Source organism: Vanacampus margaritifer, chromosome 2, assembly GCF_051991255.1.
Source record: "Vanacampus margaritifer isolate UIUO_Vmar chromosome 2, RoL_Vmar_1.0, whole genome shotgun sequence".
NCBI classification, from domain to species: domain Eukaryota; kingdom Metazoa; phylum Chordata; class Actinopteri; order Syngnathiformes; family Syngnathidae; genus Vanacampus; species Vanacampus margaritifer.
In genome coordinates, this window is record NC_135433.1 from 26865351 (window position 1) to 26889674 (window position 24324).

A 24324-nucleotide genomic window follows, 5' to 3' on the forward strand; every position below is an offset into this window, starting at 1 on the left:
ATTCGGACTTCAGATTTCAAAAGTCAAATTTTTGCTTGCAACTGCACAGCAAAATGTGCTCTTTATGCTTTAGTAAAAAAGTAAAAAGATGTCAGAAAACTAAAGAGAAAAATAAAGTGTAGATACCTAAAAAATTTATTTGTACTTGATTATTACCCACCACTGGCCTTACTTCCTCTGACGAGACCTCTGCTTGAAGCTGAGCGCCACAGCGTGTGCATTTTAAAACGCATCGCCACAGGCAGCATTAGCGCAGCTCAACAGGTGTTCGAACACAAACACATTATTGGCAGTGAGGAATTATTTTAACGTGTAAAATGGAATATCACTTCTGGTGAGACCTACAGTGGGGAAACCAATCAAAGTGTGAATGCATTTGGAAATGGTAAAAATCATTTACAATCAAAAAGCAAAGTTTTTTTTTAAATTGCCGTGCTGAGCACTGTGGTTGAATGCACCATCAGCAGTGACCAGCAGGAGAACAATTGGCGCTGTTGCGGCAATTGATTTTGTAACATTTCTCTTGGATGCACTCTCTGAGTATGTGTATGCTGATTGGTCAAGCAGAGCAAAACGTGTTCCAGCCATGTTCGACGAATAAAAATATATCTGTAGAAATCTGCACACAATACGTTTCAGCATTAATCAGCATCTATGGTGAGTATGATGTATTGTATTTACTCTTTTGATGTTTTTCTTTGTTTTGATTGTGAACTTTCACAGTTGTGAGAAAATATGACACAGTTCATGGACTGAATGGCAAACACCATGTACAAACTTTGCTGACGTCCAACTCAAGCCATTAGGTAAGTGGCGTTTACTGTTATGTTTCCCTTCACAAAAAGCTTCTTTTCTCTGCTTTATGATGGAACCAACCCATGTTCTACTGCTGATAGGTAGTAGGAAAGGTAGAAACTGTCATGTCATGTCATTTTCGGTTTTATTTTGAAAGTCTAACTCTCCTCTCGTTTCAGGTCACTTACCACTCAAAATGTGCATGGGGGGCATAAAGAATACCTTTGATTCTACGTGTTCCAGTCCCTATCTCACACCCTGATTTTGGGTCATCCCTGGTTGTGCAAGCACAACCCACGTGTAGACTGGCGCTCTGGAGAGGTTATGGACTGGGGAAGGGACTGCATTGACCATGGGGTGGGCAAGCCGGCTGACAGTATGAACTCTGCTGCTGTTAACATCCCATCCCTCCACAGACAATAAATACCCATACTTGAACTTGGTTCCATCATGTTATCATCACCTCCGTGAGGTCTTCAGCAAAACCAAAGCCCTGTCTCTTCTACCACATCGGGACTATGATTGTGCCATCGACCTGATCCTGTCACGGCTTGAGAAGGGCGGACCCAGATGCAGTGAGGAAGGCGAGCCACGGCAGGGATGCGGATAACTTTGATTTAATGTGGCGATAAACGCAAACACAAAATCCCGCACACAGGCGGACAAAAATAAACACAAACTCACGCACACAGGCGGATAGCAAACAAACTCAAAATCACGCACACAGGCGGACGAAAACAAACACAAACTCACGCGCACAGGCGGATCACAAACAAAACTCAAAAGCACGCACAGTGGCGGCAAAAAGGTAAGACATGGGCAGCAGGAGAAAACTTGTAAGACGAGTAGTCAGGTCAAGAGAGCGGCGTCTCGGGATAATCACCCGACACTCCTTGCTGTGTCCATCAGGCTTTTATTGAGGTCTGATTGCATGATGGGCAGCAGGTGTGTATGGTGGGTGGAGCCCACCAGCTGACCCAAATCATGACAGTACCCCCCCCTTAACGATGCCCCTAGGCGGACCACCCGGCGCCGATGGGTGTGCTAAATGGAAATCCCGAACGAGGGACTGGTCCAATATCCAGGAGCGGGGAACCCACTGGCGGTCCTCGGGTCCGTACCCCTCCCAATCGACCAGATACTGAAACCCTCTGCCCCGCTTTCGAGATTCCAGAATGTCCCTTACTGTGTACACCGGCTGCCCCCCCACGACCCGGGGAGGCGGCGGGGGCGCGGTCGGCGGGCACAAGGGGCTGGCAGAGACAGGCTTAAGCAGGGACGTGTGGAACACTGGGTGTACCTTGAGAGTAGGGGGCAGGTTGAGCCGGACCGCTACCGGGTTGACCATAGCGTTGACCTCAAACGGGCCGATGAACCGCGGCCCCAGCTTCCTTGAACTCCCCGCCAACTGTAGGTCCCTAGTTGAGAGCCACACCTTCTGACCCGGTCGGTAGAGCGGTGCCGGAACCCGGTGCCTGTCCACGAGCCGCTTGTTGCGGTCCGAGGTGCGGCACAGGGCCTTCCTAGTGTCTTGCCAAACCCTGCGAGCCCGGCGGAGGTGGGTCTGGACTGAGGGAATGGCAACACCGCCCTCCTGGGAAGGAAACAAGGGGGGTTGATAGCCACAGGCCGCGTTGAACGGGGACAGGCCTGTGGCCGAGCACTCGAGAGTGTTGTGGGCGTATTCGACCCAAGGGAGGTGGGACGCCCACGAGGAAGGGTGCTGATGGCACACACATCGAAGTGCTGCCTCCAAATCCTGGTTGGCACGCTCCGTCTGCCCATTGGATTGGGGGTGGTAGCCCGACGACAGGCTAGCCGTAGCCCCCAAGGACTTGCAAAAGGCCTTCCAAACCCGGGACACGAACTGGGGCCCCCTGTCGGAGACGAGGTCCGCTGGAATCCCGTGGATCCTGAAAACGTCTTTTATCAGGATATCCGCCGTTTGTAGCGAGGTGGGCAATTTGGGCAGGGCGATAAAGTGGGCCATCTTTGAAAACCGGTCCACCACCGTCAGGATTACCGACCGCCCGTTGGAAGTAGGTAGTCCGGTAATGAAATCCAGGGCCACATGCGACCAAGGACGGTGGGGAATGGGCAGGGGTCGGAGCTGGCCGGATGGCTTCAGGCGGGAGGACTTATTACGGGCACACACCGTGCAGGACGTGACATAGTCCTGGACGTCCTTGCGCAGCCCAGGCCACCAAAATCTCTGTGCTACCAAGGACAGCGTGCGACCCACCCCAGGGTGACATGCTACCTTCGACGCATGCCCCCACTGCAGCACTTCCTGCCGAAGGTGTGTGGGCACGAACAACTTGTCTTCAGGGCACGCGACCGGGGTCTGCGTGTCGTCCGCTGCATCCGCCACCTTCCGCTCCACTTCCCACCGGAGGGCTCCCAATACTCTGTCCTCCGGGACAATGGTTTCGGGTGGAGACCCCTCGGCGGCTGGACTGTGTATTCGGGACAAGGCGTCCGGCTTGGTGTTCCGGGCTCCTGGTCGATAGGTGATGGTGTAATTAAATCTGGTTAGGAACAGGGCCCAGCGTGCCTGGCGGGGATTCAGCCTTCGGGCGGACCGGAGGTACGCCAAGTTTTTGTGGTCAGAAAAAATCTGGAAAGGTTCCGCCGCGCCCTCCAGCCAGTGCCGCCACTCCTGCAACGCAAGGATAACGGCCAGCAGCTCCCGGTTGCCCACGTCGTAGTTGCGCTCAGCCTGGTTGAGCCGGCGCGAGAAGAAGGCGCATGGGTGTAGCCTCTGGTCCTCCGGTGACCGTTGGGATAACACTGCCCCCACTCCTGTCTCTGAAGCGTCGACCTCGACGATAAAGGGAAGAGTCTCATCGGGGTGTGTCAACACCGGGGAACGCGAAAATAATACTTTTAAATTGACGAATGCGGCCTCTGCCTGTTGGGTCCAAACAAACGGAATTTTGGTGGATGTCAGTCTTGTTAGTGGTTCCGCTTTTAAGCTGTAGTTGCGAACGAATCGACGGTAGAAGTTTGCGAATCCAAGGAACCTCTGTAGGTGTTTCCTGGATGTGGGAGTGGGCCACTCGACCACGGCCTGGATCTTCGCTGGGTCGGCTCTCAATCGACCCTTCTCCACAATGTAGCCGAGGAATTGGACTGAACTGGCGTGAAACTCACATTTTTCGGCTTTTACATACAGCCGGTTTTCCAGCAGTCGTTCCAGGACCAGCCGAACATGTTGTCGATGTTCGGTTTGATTTCTTGAAAAAATCAAAATGTCGTCCAGGTAAACAAAACAAAAATGATTGAGTATGTCGCGCAGGACGTCATTAATGAATCCCTGGAACACGGCGGGAGCGTTTGAGAGGCCAAACGGCATCACCAAGTACTCAAAATGCCCAATAGGTGTTTTAAATGCTGTCTTCCACTCATCGCCCTCCCTTATCCTCACTAGATGGTAGGCACTGCGAAGGTCCAGTTTGGTGAATACCGTGGCTGAATGTAAGGGAGCAAACGCTGAGTCCATTAGCGGCAACGGATATTTGTTCTTGATAGTTATGTCGTTCAGACCACGGAAATCGATGCACGGGCGTAGGGTCTTGTCTTTCTTTTCCACGAAGAAGAACCCCGCCCCTAGCGGTGACTTGGAAGGCCGAATCAGTCCGGCCGCCAGGGACGTGGTGAGGTACTCCGTGAGGGCTTGACGTTCCGGCTTGGCGATCTGATTATAGGCGTGTACCAGGCAGCGGTGCCCCAGGAACCAGTTCTATTGCGCAGTCATAAGGTCGATGTGGAGGGAGAGACATGGCCCGGTCCTTGCTAAACACCTCCCGCAAGTCGTGGTATTCTGCCGGTACCTCATCCAGGTTAATCTCCTCTAACGTGGCTTTGGCTGGGCCACGGTGATCATCCACTGCTGACTGCAGGCAATGCGAGTGACAGAAAAAACTCCATCTCTCCACCCTGGGAATGGCCCAGTTAATGTCCGGGTTATGCCTGGCCAGCCAAGTCAGGCCCAGGACAACTGGGGCCGACCGGGACGGCATAATGAGGAACTGAACGGTTTCCACGTGGTTCCCCGAAAGACGCATCTGTAGGCTCTCCGTTCGGTGTGAAATCACACCCAGGGTGCGCCCGTCGAGGTCGCGCATCTCCTTGGCTCTCTTGAGTTCAACCACCGGGCATTTCAGGATGTCCACCATCCTCGGGTCAATAATGCATTCATCCGACCCTGAATCCACCAGAGCCGTCATCCTAGCGTTTACATCCCCCCCCCCATGTCATCTCTCCTGAGACTAGTAGTCTCCTTGGGTTACGTTGGAATGGGATGGTTGAGGCTGGAACAGGTGCGACGTGCCTGTGTCTCTCAGGCCGCCTCCCACACTTGGCCGCTAGGTGTCTCCACCGGTCCGTGTGCTCCGTTGCTGAGAGCCGCTCTCCTCCCAGCTGCAAAGGCTCCGCGCCATCTCTGGCAGGCGCGCGTCGCCATGAAGCGTTGGGAGGCGGGGCGTCGACGAAGCGCCCCGCGGACGTGGCCGACACCGGCTGAGCAGACGTCTCCGTTGCCTCCGGTCGTCGCTCCTCCTCCTCCCGTTCCCGCCGTCGCTCCCGCAACCGGTTATCCAACCGGATGGCCAAGCCGATGAGCTCCTCCAGCGTGGACGTCTCGTCCCGTGCCACCAGCTCATCCTTAATCCGCGGGTTTAGTCCCTGCCGGAAAATTCCGCACAGCGCCGCGTCGCAGTAACCACTCTCGGCGGCCAAAACCCGGAAAGAGATGGAGAATTCCGCCACGGAGGAGCCGTCTTGCTGGAGGTCCAGTAAGCGGCTGCCTGCTTCTTTCCCTCTTACTGGGTGGTCGAAGACATTACGGAATTCAGACAGGAAGGCAGGAACTGAGGCTCGGAGCTCCGGGTTGGTTTTGCTGGCCGCCATCGCCCATAATGCTGCCTGGCCGGAAAGCAAGCTCATAATAAAAGCAACTCTGGAGCCGTCGTCCGGGAAGGTGTACGGCTGTTGGTCGAGGACCAGGCTACACTGATGAAGGAACTGGTCACACCCACCAATCTCGCCAGCGTAGCGGGGGGGATGCGGAATATTGGGTTCCCGGAAGACAAGATTGCCTGCTGATTGGGAAGTGGAGAAAACAGGAGACGCTCTGGCAGGTCGTGAGTCTTCCGCGGCCGTGGATTCCGGTCTCCGCTCCATCTTTAAGGTGAGCGATCCAATCTGTGCAGTTAGTGCCGACATCACCTCCTTTAGATCCTGGAAGTATTGCTCGTGCCGGCCGAGCAAGTGTCCATGGCTGGCCAGGACCTGGCGGGGGCTGTTGGGATCTGCGGGGTCCATAGTTGGCCGGATGATTCTGTCACGGCTTGAGAAGGGCGTACCCAGATGCAGTGAGGAAGGCGAGCCACGGCAGGGATGCGGATAACTTTGATTTAATGTGGCGATAAACGCAAACACAAAATCACGCACACAGGCGGACAAAAATAAACACAAACTCACGCACACAGGCGGATAGCAAACAAACTCAAAATCACGCACACAGGCGGACGAAAACAAACACAAACTCACGCGCACAGGCGGATCACAAACAAAACTCAAAAGCACGCACAGTGGCGGCAAAAAGGTAAGACATGGGCAGCAGGAGAAAACTTGTAAGACGAGTAGTCAGGTCAAGAGAGCGGCGTCTCGGGATAATCACCCGACACTCCTTGCTGTGTCCATCAGGCTTTTATTGAGGTCTGATTGCATGATGGGCAGCAGGTGTGTATGGTGGGTGGAGCCCACCAGCTGACCCAAATCATGACAGACCCCAGGGTCCACTATTCCCAAAGGTCGATTGTACTCTGTTTCGGAGCCCGAACGCAAAGCTTTGAATGACTATATAGACACATCCTTGAAGGCCGGACTTATTCGGCCCTCCGCGTCTCCGGCTTTTTTTTGTTGACAAGAAGGACGGATCACTAAGACCATGCGTGGACTACAGCCCACTAAATGACATCACAGTAAAAAAAAAACGTTACCCACTTCCCTTGATGTAAACCGTGTTCGATCAGCTGCAACATGCAAAAGTATTCACCAAACTAGACCTTCGAAACGCTTACCACCTAGTCAGGATCAGGGAAGGGGACGAGTGGAAAATGGGCTTCAACACGCCTCGTGGACACTATGAATACCTGGTTATGCCCTTCGGTCTCACCAATGCACCTGCGGTTTTTCAGGCCATGATTAACGATGTGCTAAAAGACTTTATTGACTATTTTGTGTCTGCATATCTAGATGACATCCTGATATATTCACCTGACATAGCCACTCACCAGAATCATGTCACTCAAGTACTCCGCAGCTAGACCACAAGCTGTATGTCAAGGCCGAAAAGAGTCTTTTTCACGTTAACACCATCTCCTTCCTGGAGTTCGTGGTGGCTCCAGGAAGGGTACAAATGGAGGCCAACAAGGTTAATGCAGTACCCCTGAGTCCTGTAAAAAGGTCCAGCAGTTTCTGGGTTTTGCCAATTTTTACAGGCGGTTCATTAGGAACGTTAGTACCATTGCCGCGCCATTGTATGCCTTAACCTCTCTCTAGGTACGGTTCCATTGGTCTCCCGAGGCTGAGATGGCGTTTGCTCAAGCAACGTCCTGAGAGTCCCGGACTCCAAGGGGCAGTTCTTCCAGCATCGGGATTGGAGCCGTTTTGTCACAGCGATCCCCTGAGGATGGTAAGGTCCATCCTTGTGCATTCCTGTCCCGGCGGCTTTCCAAATAAGAACAGAACTACAGCGTCGGCGACAGGGAACTTTTGGCTGTGAAGGTGGCCTTGGAGGAGTGGAGACACTGGCTTGAGGGAGTGGAGCAACCCTTCGTGGTCTGGACTGATCATCGAAATCTGGAATACCTACGCAAAGCTAAAAGACAACACGACAGGCCAGATGGTCGCTTTTTTCCAACCGCTTTTCCTTTTCTCCCACCTACAGACCGGGGTACCGTAACACCAAGGCGGACGCCCTAGTTGAGTCTCTGCGCCCTCAGGTGATCCATTGGGCACACTCCTCACGTCTCTCCTGTCACCCCGGGGTTTGCAGAACCAAGTTCGCCATTGCTCGGAAGTTTTGGTGGCCTGGCATGGAGTCAGCAATACGCGAGTACGTTGAGGTCTGCACAGTCTGCGCCCGGAAAAAGACCTCCAACCGACCAAAAAGGTAAAACCACAATACTCACCGTTGTTGACCGATTCTTATAAAATTCATAGCATTGTCAAAGTTACCCTCAGCCAGAAAGACTGCCGAAATCATGATCAACCACGTCTTTCGTGTCCATGGCTTCCCCCGTAACATTGTGTCGGACCGGGGCCCTCAGTTCGTCTCCCGGTTTTGGAGGGAGTTTTGTAAGATGCTAGCTGCCACCCTGAGGCCAACGGTCAAGCGGAAAGGCTCAACTAGCAACTGAACCCCCTCATCATAGAGCAAACATTTGGTATGGGTCGAACTTGCACATAACTCTCTCCCCACGTCTGCAACAGGATTCACGCCTTTCAAGAGTCCTTTGTTACCTTTTTTGAGTGCCTTGTTTTTTCCCTCCAGTTTGGAGCGTCTTTTGTTCAGCGTTTTTTCCCTCAGTCCAGAGGTGATTTGTGTTTATTAAACTGCAGTCGTTGAGGCTAACCAAATCCCTGCGCCTAAGTCCTCCCTGCCTCGCCTTGTCAGTAATAAACTTTTTTGGTGAAAGAAGAGTCTACTCTTTCTTTTGGGAGGCTCTGTGTTTGTATTGTCAGAACATATTTTGCGGGTCTTGAAACGGTTAGTCTAACTCAGATTTAAAAATGTGTTGCAGTAAATGAGTTAAAGGTGAGGTCTTTAGTTTTCACTCAGAAATAAACACTTCCTTAACACTGGATGTATACACAGGTAATCCTTTTCAATCAACACCTCTGGGCTTCTGTTCATGTGTGGTGGTGATTTTGTCATCAACCACCAACCCAGCCTGTATTTTGCCATTTTGTTGTGTTTTGCCATGAAAGGCACGTTTGTGGGCGGAAAGTCTATGTTTACCCCTCCAGCCAATCACAGAGTGGGGGGCGTGTCGCTGAAGGCAGGCGCAATGTTGACGAGAAGAGTGTGGGTTGAGCCATGGGAGCAGTCAGTTTGGAATTGGTTGTTTACAAACACAAACGGACATAACTAAAGACCCCACCATTAATGTCCTAAAATAAATGGATGGATGGATTAGGTGGATAGATAGATAGATAGATAGATAGATAGATAGATAGATAGATAGATAGATAGATAGATAGATAGATAGATAGATAGATAGATAGATAGATAGATAGATAGATAGATAGATAGATAGATAGATAGATAGATAGATGCAAAGTTTGATAAGCCAAGCCCAAAACTCCACGATTGACTTGATGACTTGATTGAAGAATTCCCTTTTAGCAACAAACTACCAAACTACTGTCATGACTCAACAACAGTCCTCCATAGAAAAAACATTTAGACGGGTGATTGTGAAAGTGGTGGTATGTGGGGTCCCTCTAGTTCAGGGGTAGGCCTGTTTCAGTCCTAGAGAGCCGCAGTCCTACATGTTTTTGATGTCTCCGTCATCAAACACAGCTGACAGGCTCCTTTTTTTTTTTTTGCATTTAATCTTTAAAGCTATTTTCAAACATCAATTTAGGGTTCGCCATTACCATGAGCAAAAAACTGAGCAGATTTCATTTGCTTTCTTCTCAGCTCTGCTTGTTTTTAGCATCAACTTTATCTACATGGTTACTGTGTTGTGGGTTCAAGTGGCTGTTCTTGTTAAAATACTTAGCATGTGTCACGGTGACTCGGCCACTTTTGATTCCGTCACCTGACCAAATGACCAGCTTTAAATTTAGCCGTCAGCTCTCTGCTATTAATAGTATAGCTTGACCCTTTGCATTTGCCCGGACATTTGCGTTGCTATTGTAGCACTGACATATATGGAACTTTCACAGGTGGCTAAAGTGGTCACATTATGGAGATAAGAAGTTCAGATGCAGTAGTGCCTTGAGATACAAATGATAATATACAGTACAATCAGTGGATTTTTTTTTCTTTGACTCTTGAGCAAAAATGTTAAGTGCTTTTCCTCAACAAGCAGCAGTTTGGTGGATAGGGAACAATTAATCAAAAAGGAGGTTTTTGATGGCAGCTCCTACATGAAGTTTGCTGTCAGAACATGAAACAACAACAATAACAAAAAGTGTACCGGGATTTAAAACAACCAGAGCCTTAGTAAAGTCTGTTTAGCTTAATGCTAACAAAGAAAACAAAACACCATAGATGGGCAAACCAATAGCATCTGTGTCACAGTGTTATAACGCTATAAGCAACGGAGATTCAGCAACATGTAGACAGAAAATATTACAATATTACTCTTCTTTGTGTGCTTTGCTACGTCGGTATTATACTGCCCCCAGGTGGCCGAGGCCTGTATATCAAGAGGAGTAGCCCATTGAATTGAAGCAAAAAATGTGGCAATTGAAAAACTGTTTAGCAATGTATGAGTGTTTTATTTTACAAGCGTGGACACCGAACAAATTCAACTCTTATTTCAAGGCACCGCTTCTTCATCTTTGCTTCCATCCTGACAAACTCATAAATAATTCATAGAAGCAGCTTTCATGATTTGAAAGTTCACTTAAAAGATCAGGTCAAGAAAATATTCAACAGTTATTGAAATATATGACATACAGCAAAACAGAAAATAAGAAAATTATGGGTGGCTTCGTGTGTAAACAATGCATATGTAATAACACGGTCGTGTGACAGGTTCTCTGCTTGCAAGTTCGCAACAGATCGGACGGAGCGCATCAAAAAGAGAGCATCACATAACACCATTAAAATGAATCATTCCACAGCCGGGTGACAAATTGTACTGTATTAATGACTTGTTGTTGCTCCGAAAAAGAAGGGACCTGCTGCTGGATTGAAGGGACGCCAGGGCAGCAAATAAAATATTAGAGAGAAAACGAGCATAGGAGTCAATTGTCAATGCGAGAGGAGAAATGAAAAGTGTTCTGATTGAACAGCCAGACTAGGAAGAAAAATCAAAAAATGTTTTTATCAAAGGCCATGAAAAATGGATGTGATTGAAATTATGTAATGTTGAAAAACTGCTTGATTGCTGTTGGCAGCAACCACTGGTGGGTTCTAACACTGGCTCTGTTTACTTGGAGTAAAATCTTGCCGACTTGTTTTTTGGTCTCTTAATGATTACAGCAACAAAGACATACATTACAGGCAGATCGTGTTGCATGCTAAAATGCTTTTTTCAAGCCTCATGCTTGCATGCAAGCAAGTACTCGTGCTCTGTCCGTAAAGTGCATCTCTCGGTAATTCAGCACATTTCCTTCTAAAACATTGCTTGTTTAATTGTTTGAGAAACTTACACCAGTTTGGAATGTTTATAGATTGTAATATCACATCTTGATGCTCGTAAAATAACAACTTTTTCAACTACATGATTATGACTATTACAATTTAAAAAAAAAAGCTTATTTGTGATTTATCATAAAACAGTTTAATGGAAATAGTCTCAACACAAATAAGTCACTCCACAATAGTTAAAAAGACAATTGCTCTTATTCTAACTACAGAGGAGATATTAAGTCTGTAAAAATACGTAAGACCAAGAGAAACTTTTTCCAACATTAATGTGGCCTATAACCGGTACAACTCAATTGAAACAAATAGTCATCTTTTTGAGAAGGGAATTAAAACTAAATGACTGACTTAATGGGCTTGCACAAGTGTGCACACCCTCATAACTGTGATATGGCAGTCACAAGTACTCAATCAAATTCATTAAATGTGAGTCAGCACACACCCTCCGCCATTTAAACTGTCTTCAAGTAACTTCAAATAAAGTTCAGATGTTCTAGTAGGTTTTTCCTGACATTTTTTTTTTTTTTGCTTTCTAGCAGAAGCCTGACTGCTCTTTAAAACTTTTGATAATTTCATCCACGGTGTCTATGGCCTCAGGTCAAACAGAAGAAAAACAGTCCCAAAGCATGATGCAGCCACTACAATGCTTTTTTTTTTTTTTTCATTTGCTGATGAGCCGTAATGTGGGAAAATGAAAAGGAGAAAAAGTTCAACTGACTTACCTCGGTCTCACTTTTATATCACGACAAGCTGAGATTTGAACAGATGTGTGCATGTGCATGTGCACATACCCAAAATGATTTGCGTCAACAATAACGGCTGTATGGATCGATTTATAGACTAAACTGCCATTTTTTAACAATCTGAAATAAAGATTGATTTGAAAGTGCTCTGCTTTTGCTCTTAACTCACAGCCCATTTACTCATCTTTTCACCAAGGGAGATGATCATGCCTAAAGTGGAAATCAAATCAAAGCTCTCAACCATCTCCAAAGGCTCTTTGATGAGCGCCTGTTTAATTACAGGGGAAGCCGCACGGCGTTTGAAACTGCTCATATGTGAAAACACAAGCAAATTGTGCTGACTTGAGTCACTTCAAGTCATCCAGTACCTTATTGACGCACACCTGTCGTCTCCCAAATGCCTCATCCTATGACATCTGGCCTATCAACACTGTATCCATCTGCTGCGTGTGCTTGATATGTGTGTGTTTGTGTGAGCCAGGTCACGAGCTACACGACCTCCTGCGGGAACAATAAGGGAGCAGAACTCTCATTAGTCAGGTTGCTGAGCCAAAACACAGCAAGAGGCACTAACGCAACCTTTTGGGTCGCGGCCCAGACGTGGAGCATCTACATATGTACACACTCGCAGGATAAATAAAAACAAAACTGACCTTACTCAACAAGAGGGTGTCACCTGCTGATATACAACATTGCAAAATGAATACAATAAACTAGTGTTGTCACTGTCGAATATTTTTAGAATGTCGAATATTTTTAGAATCAATTAACACATCCACTCGCAGCCATTTTCACTAAAGCAACCACCTTCGCTCAAAGCAAAACTTGTTATATCTAAGTTCACGCACACTCACACTCGATAAATAAAGCAAAACTGGCCTCACATGACAAGCTGTCGTTCAACATGCAACATGAGTCATAACATAGTCGACCACAATACAAAGTGACTCGATTGTATTGTGATGCTGAAAATGCATAGCATAGTGACTTAAACCACTTAACTTAAACTTAACTTCAACCACAATTGTGTATAATAATGAGCCTAATTTGTTCGCGCCTGTTGACATTCTCACGATTGCCCGCAGTGCTTCCATTTAAAAAACGTATTAAGGAGGAGGTCTGTTTGAAGACTGATAGTGATGGAGGCGCATTCAGCTGCTTTTACAAAGCACACCACTTTACAGTTGGCAGAGGGGGCCATTCAACAAGGCTCTGATTTGTGATGCGCAGTCCGAGTCATGACTCAACATGTGCCCGATGAAAAATGGATGGACTGTTTATGTTTTTAAACCTTATTCAGCCACTTAAAAAAAGAAAAGAAAAACACTCAATGAATTACTTACAAACAAGGAATCGACTACCTTTCCTTAATCAACTATATAGCAACAATCAATAATGAATAGTTTCTTCAATTAGTTGTATCTGAAAACATATTTTTGGAAATGTTTCCCTACCAAACATATGGTAGAAGACTGACAATTATTGTCTTCTGGTTCTACAAAACGATCTCATTAATTAAACACAGTATTAATGCTAGTACAACATAAGAAGCCATACACAAAAAGACACAAGAAATCGGCCATTTTGGTTTGAAGCGGACATTTTAGGCTCAATTGTGATTATTTCACTCAAGGGAGTCCTCCACAATATCAATCTGGGACTGGTTCTATGGTGATTTGCTCGGGAAAGGCGGGACATTCTGTACAATATTTCGAGCTGATTGGACGATTAGGCATCTTGTGTACGTCTACCTAACTTTGGTTTTGACCAATCACGGCAACGGATGAAAATGTCGTTTTCGTTATAGTCAGGAGTGGAAGCATGAACATCTTTACGAGCTAAAAATGCACGAAGCGCCTCTCGCTGTTCAACATTTAACAGGAAAACAATGAGTATTTCTGCAAGAACAGAATTAATTGCAGCGTCCATGTTAGGTTTGTTTGTTTCCCATGGCGTCGGCACTTCCTGGTTTCGTCACAGCTGCATATCCCTCCCCCAAACACAATACCGCTTTGTGATTGGTCCGAACCACGGGTAAAAATCAGCGGGCTTGGTACCAGATGTATTCTCTGGAGTTATGCTGCCTTCAAGGATGGTCGGAAGTCGCATACTGTATATCCGAGTTGTTTTTTCAAAGTTCCGACCTGAAAGCGCTCGAGGCGAAAGTAAACAACCAAAATAGCGGATAGTGATGAATAGTTTTTTATTTTGGTCCTCAAAACTCATTTACATTTTGCTTCATTTATTGTTTTTATCTTATTTCATAAGCACGTCATACAATTCAGTAGCTCACCGTACAATTTCATAAAGGGAGATAGCAGCATACTGTCACGTACGTTGTGTTACGTGAAGTTATGTTGAATATTTATGATTGAAGAAAGCCATCGAGTTTTATACTCGAGTAAATTGTGTTTTACCATTCACGGTTTGTGTTTCCAAAGGGGTCGCCATTGTAGAGTGACGTCAGATTGTAGTCCGTCGATGAAGTCTGGGTTACTTTTATTTCCCGACTTCGTCTTGGAATTTCTGAGTCCACGGGAGAGTTCCCGTACCCACTTCCTGGTTTGAACTCGGAAAAGTCCGACTTCCGACCATCCCCAAATGTAGCATTAGTGAGCTCACAAATACCGCGAGAATTCAGCAAGGTTACTTCATAAACATACTTGCTTCTCAATAATTTGTCCAATTACTATGAGACATGATTCACATTTATAGACAGATTAGCAACATTAAACTGTGAATAATTTGAGTTTTCGACATTGTGTGTGGGTGGTGCTAGCTGGCAAAGTATGATGACTTGCCATAAAACACATCAGGTTTTTTTTCTATTTTGGAAAATGCAGTCCTCAAAACCATTTTGACTTAGCAACATGAAATTTAGTAGACATATCTATCATGCATACCCTAAACGCACAAAAAAAAAATTCTCAAGAACCCATGCCAGATGGGTAAGCATTGCAAAATTTTGAAATTGTGCCATAAAACACAAACGTCATCTCTTGCATTGTTGAAAATTCAACCCCCAAAGCAAACATGAAAATTGGTTAAAATGTATATCATGAGCTTACCCATAAAGGAAGCCATGCCTGAAAAGATGCAAGAAGCCTGCCACTTTCATTTAAAGCAGCATTTCAAGGTGCTTAAGTTTTGACCGTTTGTGTTTGTAAACAAACAACTCATAACGGACTCCTCCCATGGCTCAACCCCCCCACTCTTGTCAACATTGTGCCTGCCTTGAGCAATGTGCCCCCTGCTCTGTGATTGGCTGGAGGGGTAAACATTGACTTTCCGCCCAGAAACATCCCACTTATGGCAAAACACAACAAAATGGCAAAATACAGGCTGGATATTCTGAATATCTCCCGGGGTCCTTCAAAGACAAACTACTTGCTGATATTTGGTCTCGTTTATACTAAATTTGGCAGCAAGTTCCATGACTCACTCAAAGCAGTGCCACACATCCTTATTAGGGTTGCCAACCAATCACAGGGCACAAATAGACAAACAACCATTCAAACCTATGAAGACTTCAAGGCTAAAATGCATGTTTTTGGAACATGGGATAAATTGAGTTGAGTAACCTATCAAAAGCTGTAGTTGATTAGCAATTCAAGTTTAATTTCAGGTCAGCATATGCACACACATTTTTGTTTTTAAGAAACAAAACTGTGATTGCCTTTAGCTGGTCTAAGAACATTTGTATCCCCCACTTTTACTTGAGTGAAACTTGCGATGTGATAAAGTAGCCTACCGTTAATTACAAACATCAAACTCGGAGAAACCACTTAAGGCTTTAAAACGTCACCATCACGCAAGATTAGGATCAATAGACTTCAGGGTGCGGGCCCAACATATGGATGAGTTCAATTTCAAACTCAAGCCAATGCAAAGACAATAAAACAAAGTAAATAGCCTCACAAACTGCATGGCAATGATGCAATTTCAAGCTAACGACCATGAGCCTCTCTGGCAACACGCTTATTTATAGACGCAATGATTCCATAAGGTGGAAGGTTACCTCGCACCATAAACCGTTAAAACCTTTAGGCCAAGTGCTGCGCTCAATAAAACACTTGTGGAGGAAACGGAGTTCACTTTCCACCGGCAGTGAAAATTCATCATCATCATCGTCATGCTGTATTGTGGTCGGGCGTAGGAAATAAACACTCCCTACCATTCCATACATAATCACTACACAGCATAGGGATTTTTATATGGTGGACTATATAGTTGACTGCTGTAGTTGTTTTTGTGCTCAGGCCAAAGCCATATTTTATATAAAATTACTGCTTTGGCGCCATCTTGTGGCATGTTGTTGTCAAAACACTATGTTAAACTGGTTGGAGAACTCTAAGATGTGCATGTACGTCATTTTTTAGGCCAAGCATGAGCACAAAATACAAACATCTGATATTATCCATCCTATAGGAACTCGTGTTCAACTGTGTAGATTTTTGGTTACAAGGCTTTAGATAAAAAAGAGCATGTGTTTCATAAGCATCATTGTACCGCTGCATTCCAATAGTAACCCAGATCAGGAAAAGACATGCAACCATGGTGCAGTGAACCAAACAAAACAGTCAGTCCAAATGATTAGATGTACTTAAAGCCTTATATTGAACCAAATGATCCCAACACTGCTGATGTTGAACAAAATCCCCCTCTAATCTCATATCCTGAAGCCAAAACAGAGGGTTTGGAGAGGATAGCAGCGCCCCCTGCTGCCAGAGGTCTCACAATCTCCAAATAAACGCAACAATAGTGAAATGTATCAAACTCAAGGTTTAGGGGCCAAATTCGACCGGACACATCATTTCAGGTGACCCACTAAAGCGAATCAAGTGCGTCTACTTCATGTTTCTCAGTAAATGGCCAAGGCGGGCACACCAGAATGAGCGGCACAATCAACAATGAATTGAAGCATTAAAACAAGATGCTGTTTAATTCTTTACATCTCTTTACTTACCGTATGTTTGTATAAAGTACAATATAGTTGTTGTTGTTTTTTTAAGCACATTAGTAATTTTTTTGTTTTGAATTGCGGGAATGGATAAATTTTCATTCAAACAGTGGGGGGAAAAAGATTTAACATGAGTGTTTTTTTTTTAAATGAATATAAATAACAATTTTAAAAGACAACAATGTATTAAGCTTTTGTGGCTAATTCCACATAAATGTGCCTTACCTCCTCCACGGTGAGGGGCATGCAGATGCGGTACTCCTTCATCAACATAGTCTTGAGCCCAAAATGTTCTTCTCGTATACAAGTACTTCCGTCTCACTCGTGGAACTTCAAGTGAGGCTTTCGGTTGAAATCATTCATTGAGAGGAATGACAGCCATTTGACCCCCCCGTTTACCCTCCTCACTCCCAAAGATGCTGTAAAGTTCACAGATGCCACCTTGATTAGGCTCACTTTTTTATGCTCTCTCGCCTGGGATCAGTCGAGTGGGAAGTTTCGAAGTGAGGATAATATGTCCCAAAAAAAAAGAAGATGAACAGAACAGTAGCCGAACCCAACGGTGACTCGCCAACACCGCGTTTCAAGAACTCCACTCCCCAGTTAGTCTAAGCAGCTTCGAGCAGTCTGAACTGAAGCGACGCAGTCAAGTGGAAATTAGTGAGGAGGCGGAACAGGAAGTACAGCAATGGGGCTTTCGCCATAAAAAACATCATAGTGCTTTTAAATGCTAGCTAAGACAACTTAACTCGTGTTGGAGTAGCGGTTTTCCTTATTTTTAGAATTAATCACATACGTCTTTAAATCTGTGTTTCTGTTTTAGTAGTCAACTTATGAAATAGTCTGTTAGATCTTATTTTGGAATCCAAAACAGGATTATTTGATAGTGTTTTTTTTTCCTAAATAGAACTGCAGCTAAGGCTTTATGACCTCAATGATTTAAAAGTCACAAACGAGATTATAACTGAGCGGAAAACGCAACAAATTAAACAAATGAAATACACTTTGAGGCGTTCTAAAGCTCAATACACAATACCTAAACTGTAAATAAAATATTAATAAAAAGAACAATAATGTTACATAACGTGTGTGTGTGTGTGTGTGTGTGTGTGTGTGTGTGTTCCAAAACAAATACATAGTGCTAATAATAAGTATGTACATTGTGACGATTGTTCTTATTCTCCACTGCTATGACATCGGCTGTATCAAATTAATTTAAACGGAGCTGACCTTGGTCCTGAACTTTAGCCATAGCCTAATAACTAACTACTGTAGTTACAAAAAAAAAAAAAAACTAACTAGAAGATTTTAAAATGGATTGCCAATATGCTAACTGTCATCCATTAAAGGAAAAAAAAGACCGCAATAACCTTCAAGGTTTCACATCAATCTAAATATTAATCAAATTCCAGATGTTCCTTAGCTCTTACAGTGAAGGTCAAAAATCTCATCTGTACTAAAGGGTTGCTTAAATGCAAGAAAAAAAACAAAAACTACATCAGCAGTGTCAGCACAGCAGTGGTAAATAAATCAGTGAAAAAAACTAAATGTATATATGTATACCATGTAGGTTATATGCTACACGTAGCTTTGCCTGCGTACATCTATGGAAACAAAATCTGTATATGCTTGATAGTTGTTATAATAACATTTTAATACTTGCATAATTGCATCTCCTGAATGTATGGTAGTAAACACATTCTTGTACGTCAAAGCTTTTAGGATATTTTGTATGCAGTTCTCCTTTATAATGGTAGATGTCACTCGAGCGCTGTTCTCAATTGCATCTCATTCTTCCGCTGTTCTCAATTGTACTATATAGGCCTGAAGGAACACTTAATAAAAAAAATTCCCATTTACTCAAAACTAATATCTCATACACTTAAATGTATTGAATAAGATAAAGATACATAGGTCAGACAGTTGTTGCATGGCATGCATTTGCGTGCATATGGGTGCATTTCAAGGGTCCTGACTTTGTGTGACAGCAGGCGGAGTTGGCTTGGCTGGATAGTAAACTTGTGAGTGTCTGGATGTGAGTTGTAGTCTACAGCGGCTATAAAGTGTAAGTAAACTCTGTGTTGCGACAAGAGTTGTTTGGGGGGGGGAGTACACAATCAAGTTCTAATTATGTGCCCGTTTATTTTCTAATCTACTTGGGAACTTAAAGGGGGTGGGGCAAAACACCAACTACCGTGATAGGAGATGAGGGAATTTCTCTAATCAGGCAAACAGGGGACTGGAAAAGTTTATCTGACCACTCATCAACCCAATTTAAAGCACCAATTTGTACAAAGTTGCAGGTTTGCCCTGAATTAGGTCTCGCAGGCAGACAGGCCAGTTAATGACGAGATGGAATCTCTTTGAAATTATAGTAGACCCCTACTCCTCTCCTTCTGTCATCATTTGATGTACAGTATACGTGGACTTTGTTTTTTGTTTTTTAAATGGGATAAGTAGGTGTTTGTGTTTTTGTGTATATAGTGCACATTTTTGGGGAAATGTACACATGCAGAGTATACAGATGTATAGTTCGATATATATTTTTTCATGTTGTGATTTTTTTTCTCCTTAGGTGTGTTTTTTATTTTTATGTGTGTGTATATCTTGTCTCCTGTGTGTCAAACTGTGAGCCAACAATTGACAGAAATTGAGTCTCTGTTGGTTGCATGTTGTTCATTGAAAACGTTTCTAAATAAACATGGTAAAACAAAACAAAAATAATAATGACGAGATGGAATTTGAGCTGCTGGTTTTAGAGGAGCGCACCTGGAAGGCCAAACTTGGGTTGACCTTTGGTGAAGTTCACGCTTGCATTTAGTGTTGGGTCACGCAACCAAGGAAAAAAGAATAAAAAGTAGATAATGAAACGATACAAAGTTATTGACAAAAAGAAGGAAAGGAAGGAGGTAGTCAAGTGATGTTCTTCAGGCTTCCCGTGCAAAAAGGGGAAAAGGCTGGAAGACGCTCAGACGTAAGGTACAGTACGTCCAGTTTGGAGGGTAGCCCAGGGATGAAGAGGAAGAATAAAGGCACCACCTTCCTAGCAAACCCCAAAAGCAGGATCACTCCCACGTCACACATATGTGACGAGTGGAAAATTATCATCTTACTCATCTTTGCAGAAAGAATTTTGTTAAAAGTGTTCAGATTAAACTTTGGTCCCATCAATGATAATACATTTCAACATTATCTTGAACCCTTGAGGTCAAAGTTCTTTTCAATCCAACAAAAATTTGCCCCCAAATATCTTTACTATAGCCCTTTTCATCTGACCATTTATAAAATGTCTTCAAATTAATAGATTAACACCTTCACAATGGGTACTCCTGCAAGCCTCTAGACAATATTTTTCGTACCGGATTCGGGTTCGAATTTCCCGCCCTCTGTCTGTAGATGTGACATTATGCGCCTTGTGTACGTGAAGAATGGAGCGTGCAGTTTCATTTTTGGCCCACAGGTGGCAGTAGCAATCGTAAATTCAATGTTCTGCGATCAGCAGCTTTAAGAGAAAGTAACACCATATTTCCAATTGATAGTTGCTCTTCTACATGCACTAATAAAATGTAGATAATGCCAAATGAGGAAATACACACAAGTGAGTTCTGGTGAAATGACCCCCTGTTATCTTTGGAGGTCTTCTGGAGGATTCCATATTGGGGGATGGTCATCTGTAGAGGTGAACCAGTCTCTTAAGGGGATGGGAAGACAAAAGGAAGTTATTTTGTTTTTGATGGGGTTGCAAAAATGAGCAACCGGACAATGTTCATTACACATTGGTCTATTGGTTGAGATTGGTGCTAAAGGGAATGTTAAGAGACTTTGTTTAGTTGTGTAGTTTAATTATGTTGTGTAAATATCATTAACCTATAGCATAAATCGCTTTCAACACAATATGTCACAATATCAATTGAAAAATAAAACAGCAATGTGTTTGTTATAAACAGCCCTCTCTCTGTGTACTGGTCATGGTAATCTGTAAAGTAAAGTTGTTTAACTCATTCACTGCCATTGACGGCTATTGACATAAAAAAATCCTTTCAACTATTTCTATTAGTTTAACATTTTTTCCACTTTTGTTAACAAGAGTATGAAAATCTAATTTTTTTAATTGTACATTTAGAACAGATATAAAATTTATGATTAATCGTGAGTTAAGTATTGAAGTCATGCGATTAATAAAATTTTAAAATTTTAATCGTCAGACAAGATTAAAGAAAAGAAAAGATTATTAAAAAAGTGTCAGGCGATTAAAATTTTTAATCGTAATTAATTGCATGACTTCACGAGTTAACTCACGATTAATCACAAATTTTGTATCTGTTCTAAATGTATAATAAAAAAATCTAGGTATTCATACTCTTGTTAACAAAAATGGAAAAAAATGTTAAACTAATAGAAATAGTTCAAATGAATATTTGACGTCTATAACCATCAATGGCAGTGAATGAGTTAAAAATGGCTTAACCAATTATGTTTTTCGGCTAATGATATAATAATAAATACGCTTCTGCTGTTGTTATCAGTCTCAAAGTGGACGATGTGATCGCTTTTCAAATCCGTGTTAGGTATTTGTCAATATACAAGCAAATGATGACAAGTTTGTCCCTTCTAGTAATGTTGATCCATTCCAACTTTGGACATTGTGTTCTGCTCTGTTGGCCTTTGGACAAATTCAAGCTGCATCTTGTCCGCAGCAATCCGTTCCTAAGCAACCTGTGCAGCCAACAGAATACTTCAGTCGGTCGCCTCATTAATGCAAATCCCAGTCACTTGATAAGCTTTAATTTGTACTTTTATTAGAAGAGTTTAAAACATCCTTGTTGAGGGATATTCAATTCTCTTCCAGAGACAGGTACATACTGTACATGCAGTCTACTAAACACAGAGCTACAATCATACAGATAGGTGGTGTTGGTTGTAGGGGTGTGTGGTGCTCTTGAGCCCCTTAATTCCCGTCAGTTGCTCCCTGAACATTGACATACTGCCCAATGCATTGATGAGTTGGAAGAAAAAGTCACATTTCAAGTACATGTGGAAATATGTTCTTGACAATACTGTCGAAAGGTTTATCCCTTTAACCTCCTCTTAATGCTTGAATGGAGCACACTAAAGAAGCAAATAATTGATTTTAAGGAACATAGAAGCCAGATTTTTTTTTAAATGGTAGGCCAGGCCTTTAAAGGAATGACTTTACATTTACAATCTTTTTTGCTATTGTAGAGCTCAAATGAAGATGTGTTGTTGCACCTTGCACAGATGAGATGATAAAAAAGTCCACCATGGTCATTTATTGTGTAATATTTCCATGCATTGAAAAAGCAACAAAAAGTCAAGAGGAGAAGTGGCAGTAAAACAGGCCAACATTCAGATTTCAAGGGTGAGGCAGGGAAAGAAGCTACTTGCATCATTTATTTTGTTCATCTGTCACTTTGATAGAATTAGTTCAAAACTTTATTTCCTTCTTTTGTTAGTTTCCCAACCAATGACTTTATATGACAATTTGCTCTAGCAACAAATGTATCCGAGTGTTTTTGCATATTTTTGGAACGTGGGAGTAAAAACTCACATAAGCAGCTGCCGGCAGTGGGAATCCCTAACCCTAACCCTAACTACACGCAGGAAGTTCAGAGTTAAAATTCAAACCCAGAACATCAAAGCTGTGAGGTAGACTCATGCCCAACACATTTGTATGTATGCATATGCATAGCAATGAATTCACAAACCTTTACATAATTCAATAGTACTAAAGCACATCAAACCAACAGGGGACTCTGATTTGATAGGCTGTTACACACAAAGTAACACATACATATAATCAATTTTCATGTTGAACTGCTTTAAAATCTGATGATAACGGTTAAAACAGTTATACAAACTGAGTAAGAGGACAACATATTTCTGGCAGGTGACTGGCATTTTCGAGATTTGAACACACGAGGGCGCCATGCTCTTACAAATGTGCTGCTGTAGCTGATGGACGTTTTTGCAACGATATAAAGTTCTTAATTGTATTAAAGTAAAATGATTAAGTCTCATATACTTTACCATCATACATAGAATTAATGTTTTTATTTTAAAATACTTGAAATAAAAGACCCATTGAGTAATAACTGCCAAACTCATTTTGTGACTGGTCACATTGTAATTATGGCGTCCCCCAGAGGGTCGTTAAGACTCTAAAACCTTAAACAACGGTGCCTTGAGATACAATCATCTTTCTCTATTCAAACGAATGGAAAACCTTTATAACTACGTTATATTTTAAAACAACATCAATAATATAATTAAAAAAGACAGTAAAGAATGAAACAGTTGGAGCATCATGATTACTTCACTGTGACTCTTTCTGGTGTCTCTGAGACTTGGCCACCAGGGGGCAGTTTAATAAAGTTGAAAGGAAAAAGTATCTCACCCAGTAAGATGCAGTAGCTGATAGCCACTATTAGAGGATAAAGAATATATGTATGTGGGTGCTGTTGCATTGTCTGTGTTGATGTGATTGGTTAGTCATCTATGGCGTTTTGCATTCCCCCCCCACACCCTTCCGCTTAGCAGAAAGCAAATTTGTGTGGTTGTGTCAAATACATGTGTATTTCTCTGATGTTTGGTTTGACAAAAAACTTCGAACGAGAGTGGCAGTAAACAGCTTGGCAGTTTGAAACAAATAAATAATCCCTCATCCATTTATAATTGATAACGATTTAGCAAGAAAAATGAATTAGTCACATTTGCATAATGTTCAAAAAATAAATTTCTCTGTAACAATTACTGTGCAGCTGTGTGAGCATGTGTTGCAAAAAAACACAATCAAGCTTATCATGCATTACCGTTTTGCTAGATTTATTTGACACTTTTGATCATCTGACTCCCACACAGAAGGCAAATTAAAGTGCGATGAATAGAAATGTTGTACAATGTCCTTAGTTACCTCAAGGCAACATCGCTAATTGGATTGAGAGCAGATAACCAGAATCAGTTTCATGCTCTTTCTCTCACCGTTGTCACTGATGATACCTGCCAGAGTTCGTCCGGCACATTCCGATCTGCTGACACACACACACACACACACACACACACACAAACAAACAGCGTGTGTTCCAGCTGGTGGCGGCGAGGAGAAGCTGTTGCTAAGAGACCCGCCTTCCTCGCCTCTCAACATCATTAGCGTCCGTCATTTCCTCGCAGCCGCTCTGTTACCGTGCAGAAAGCGCTTCCTTTCTCAGCACGTTCCATAGCAGCGGGGACAATATTCATAAGGGGCCTTATTGGAGGCATCAGTCAAAAGGGGGAGGGGTAAAAAAACGCACCAGTGGAAGTCGGGTGTGGTGGCAGCTTAATGTTAGAATGACCTCCAGGTGAAGAAGCGTGTGAGGCTTGGTTTGAGTTGTGCAGCTCTTTATGTTTCTTTTGATGTCACCCTAATAGGACAA

The 24324-nt window shown here is 43.6% G+C and overlaps 1 protein-coding gene across 1 annotated transcript in view; it reads right to left on the reverse strand.

Moving 5' to 3' along the window:
• The window catches only part of pitpnc1a (phosphatidylinositol transfer protein cytoplasmic 1a), a 64512-nt gene extending 46999 nt beyond the window's left edge, over window positions 1–17513 (reverse strand). Inside the window, exon 1 of the mRNA XM_077558480.1 lies at window positions 17117–17513. Coding sequence (XP_077414606.1) covers window positions 17117–17164 — 48 coding nt within the window. The 5' untranslated portion in view covers window positions 17165–17513. The remainder of the gene's footprint in view (window positions 1–17116) is intronic.
• Window positions 17514–24324: the final 6811 nt, after the last annotated feature.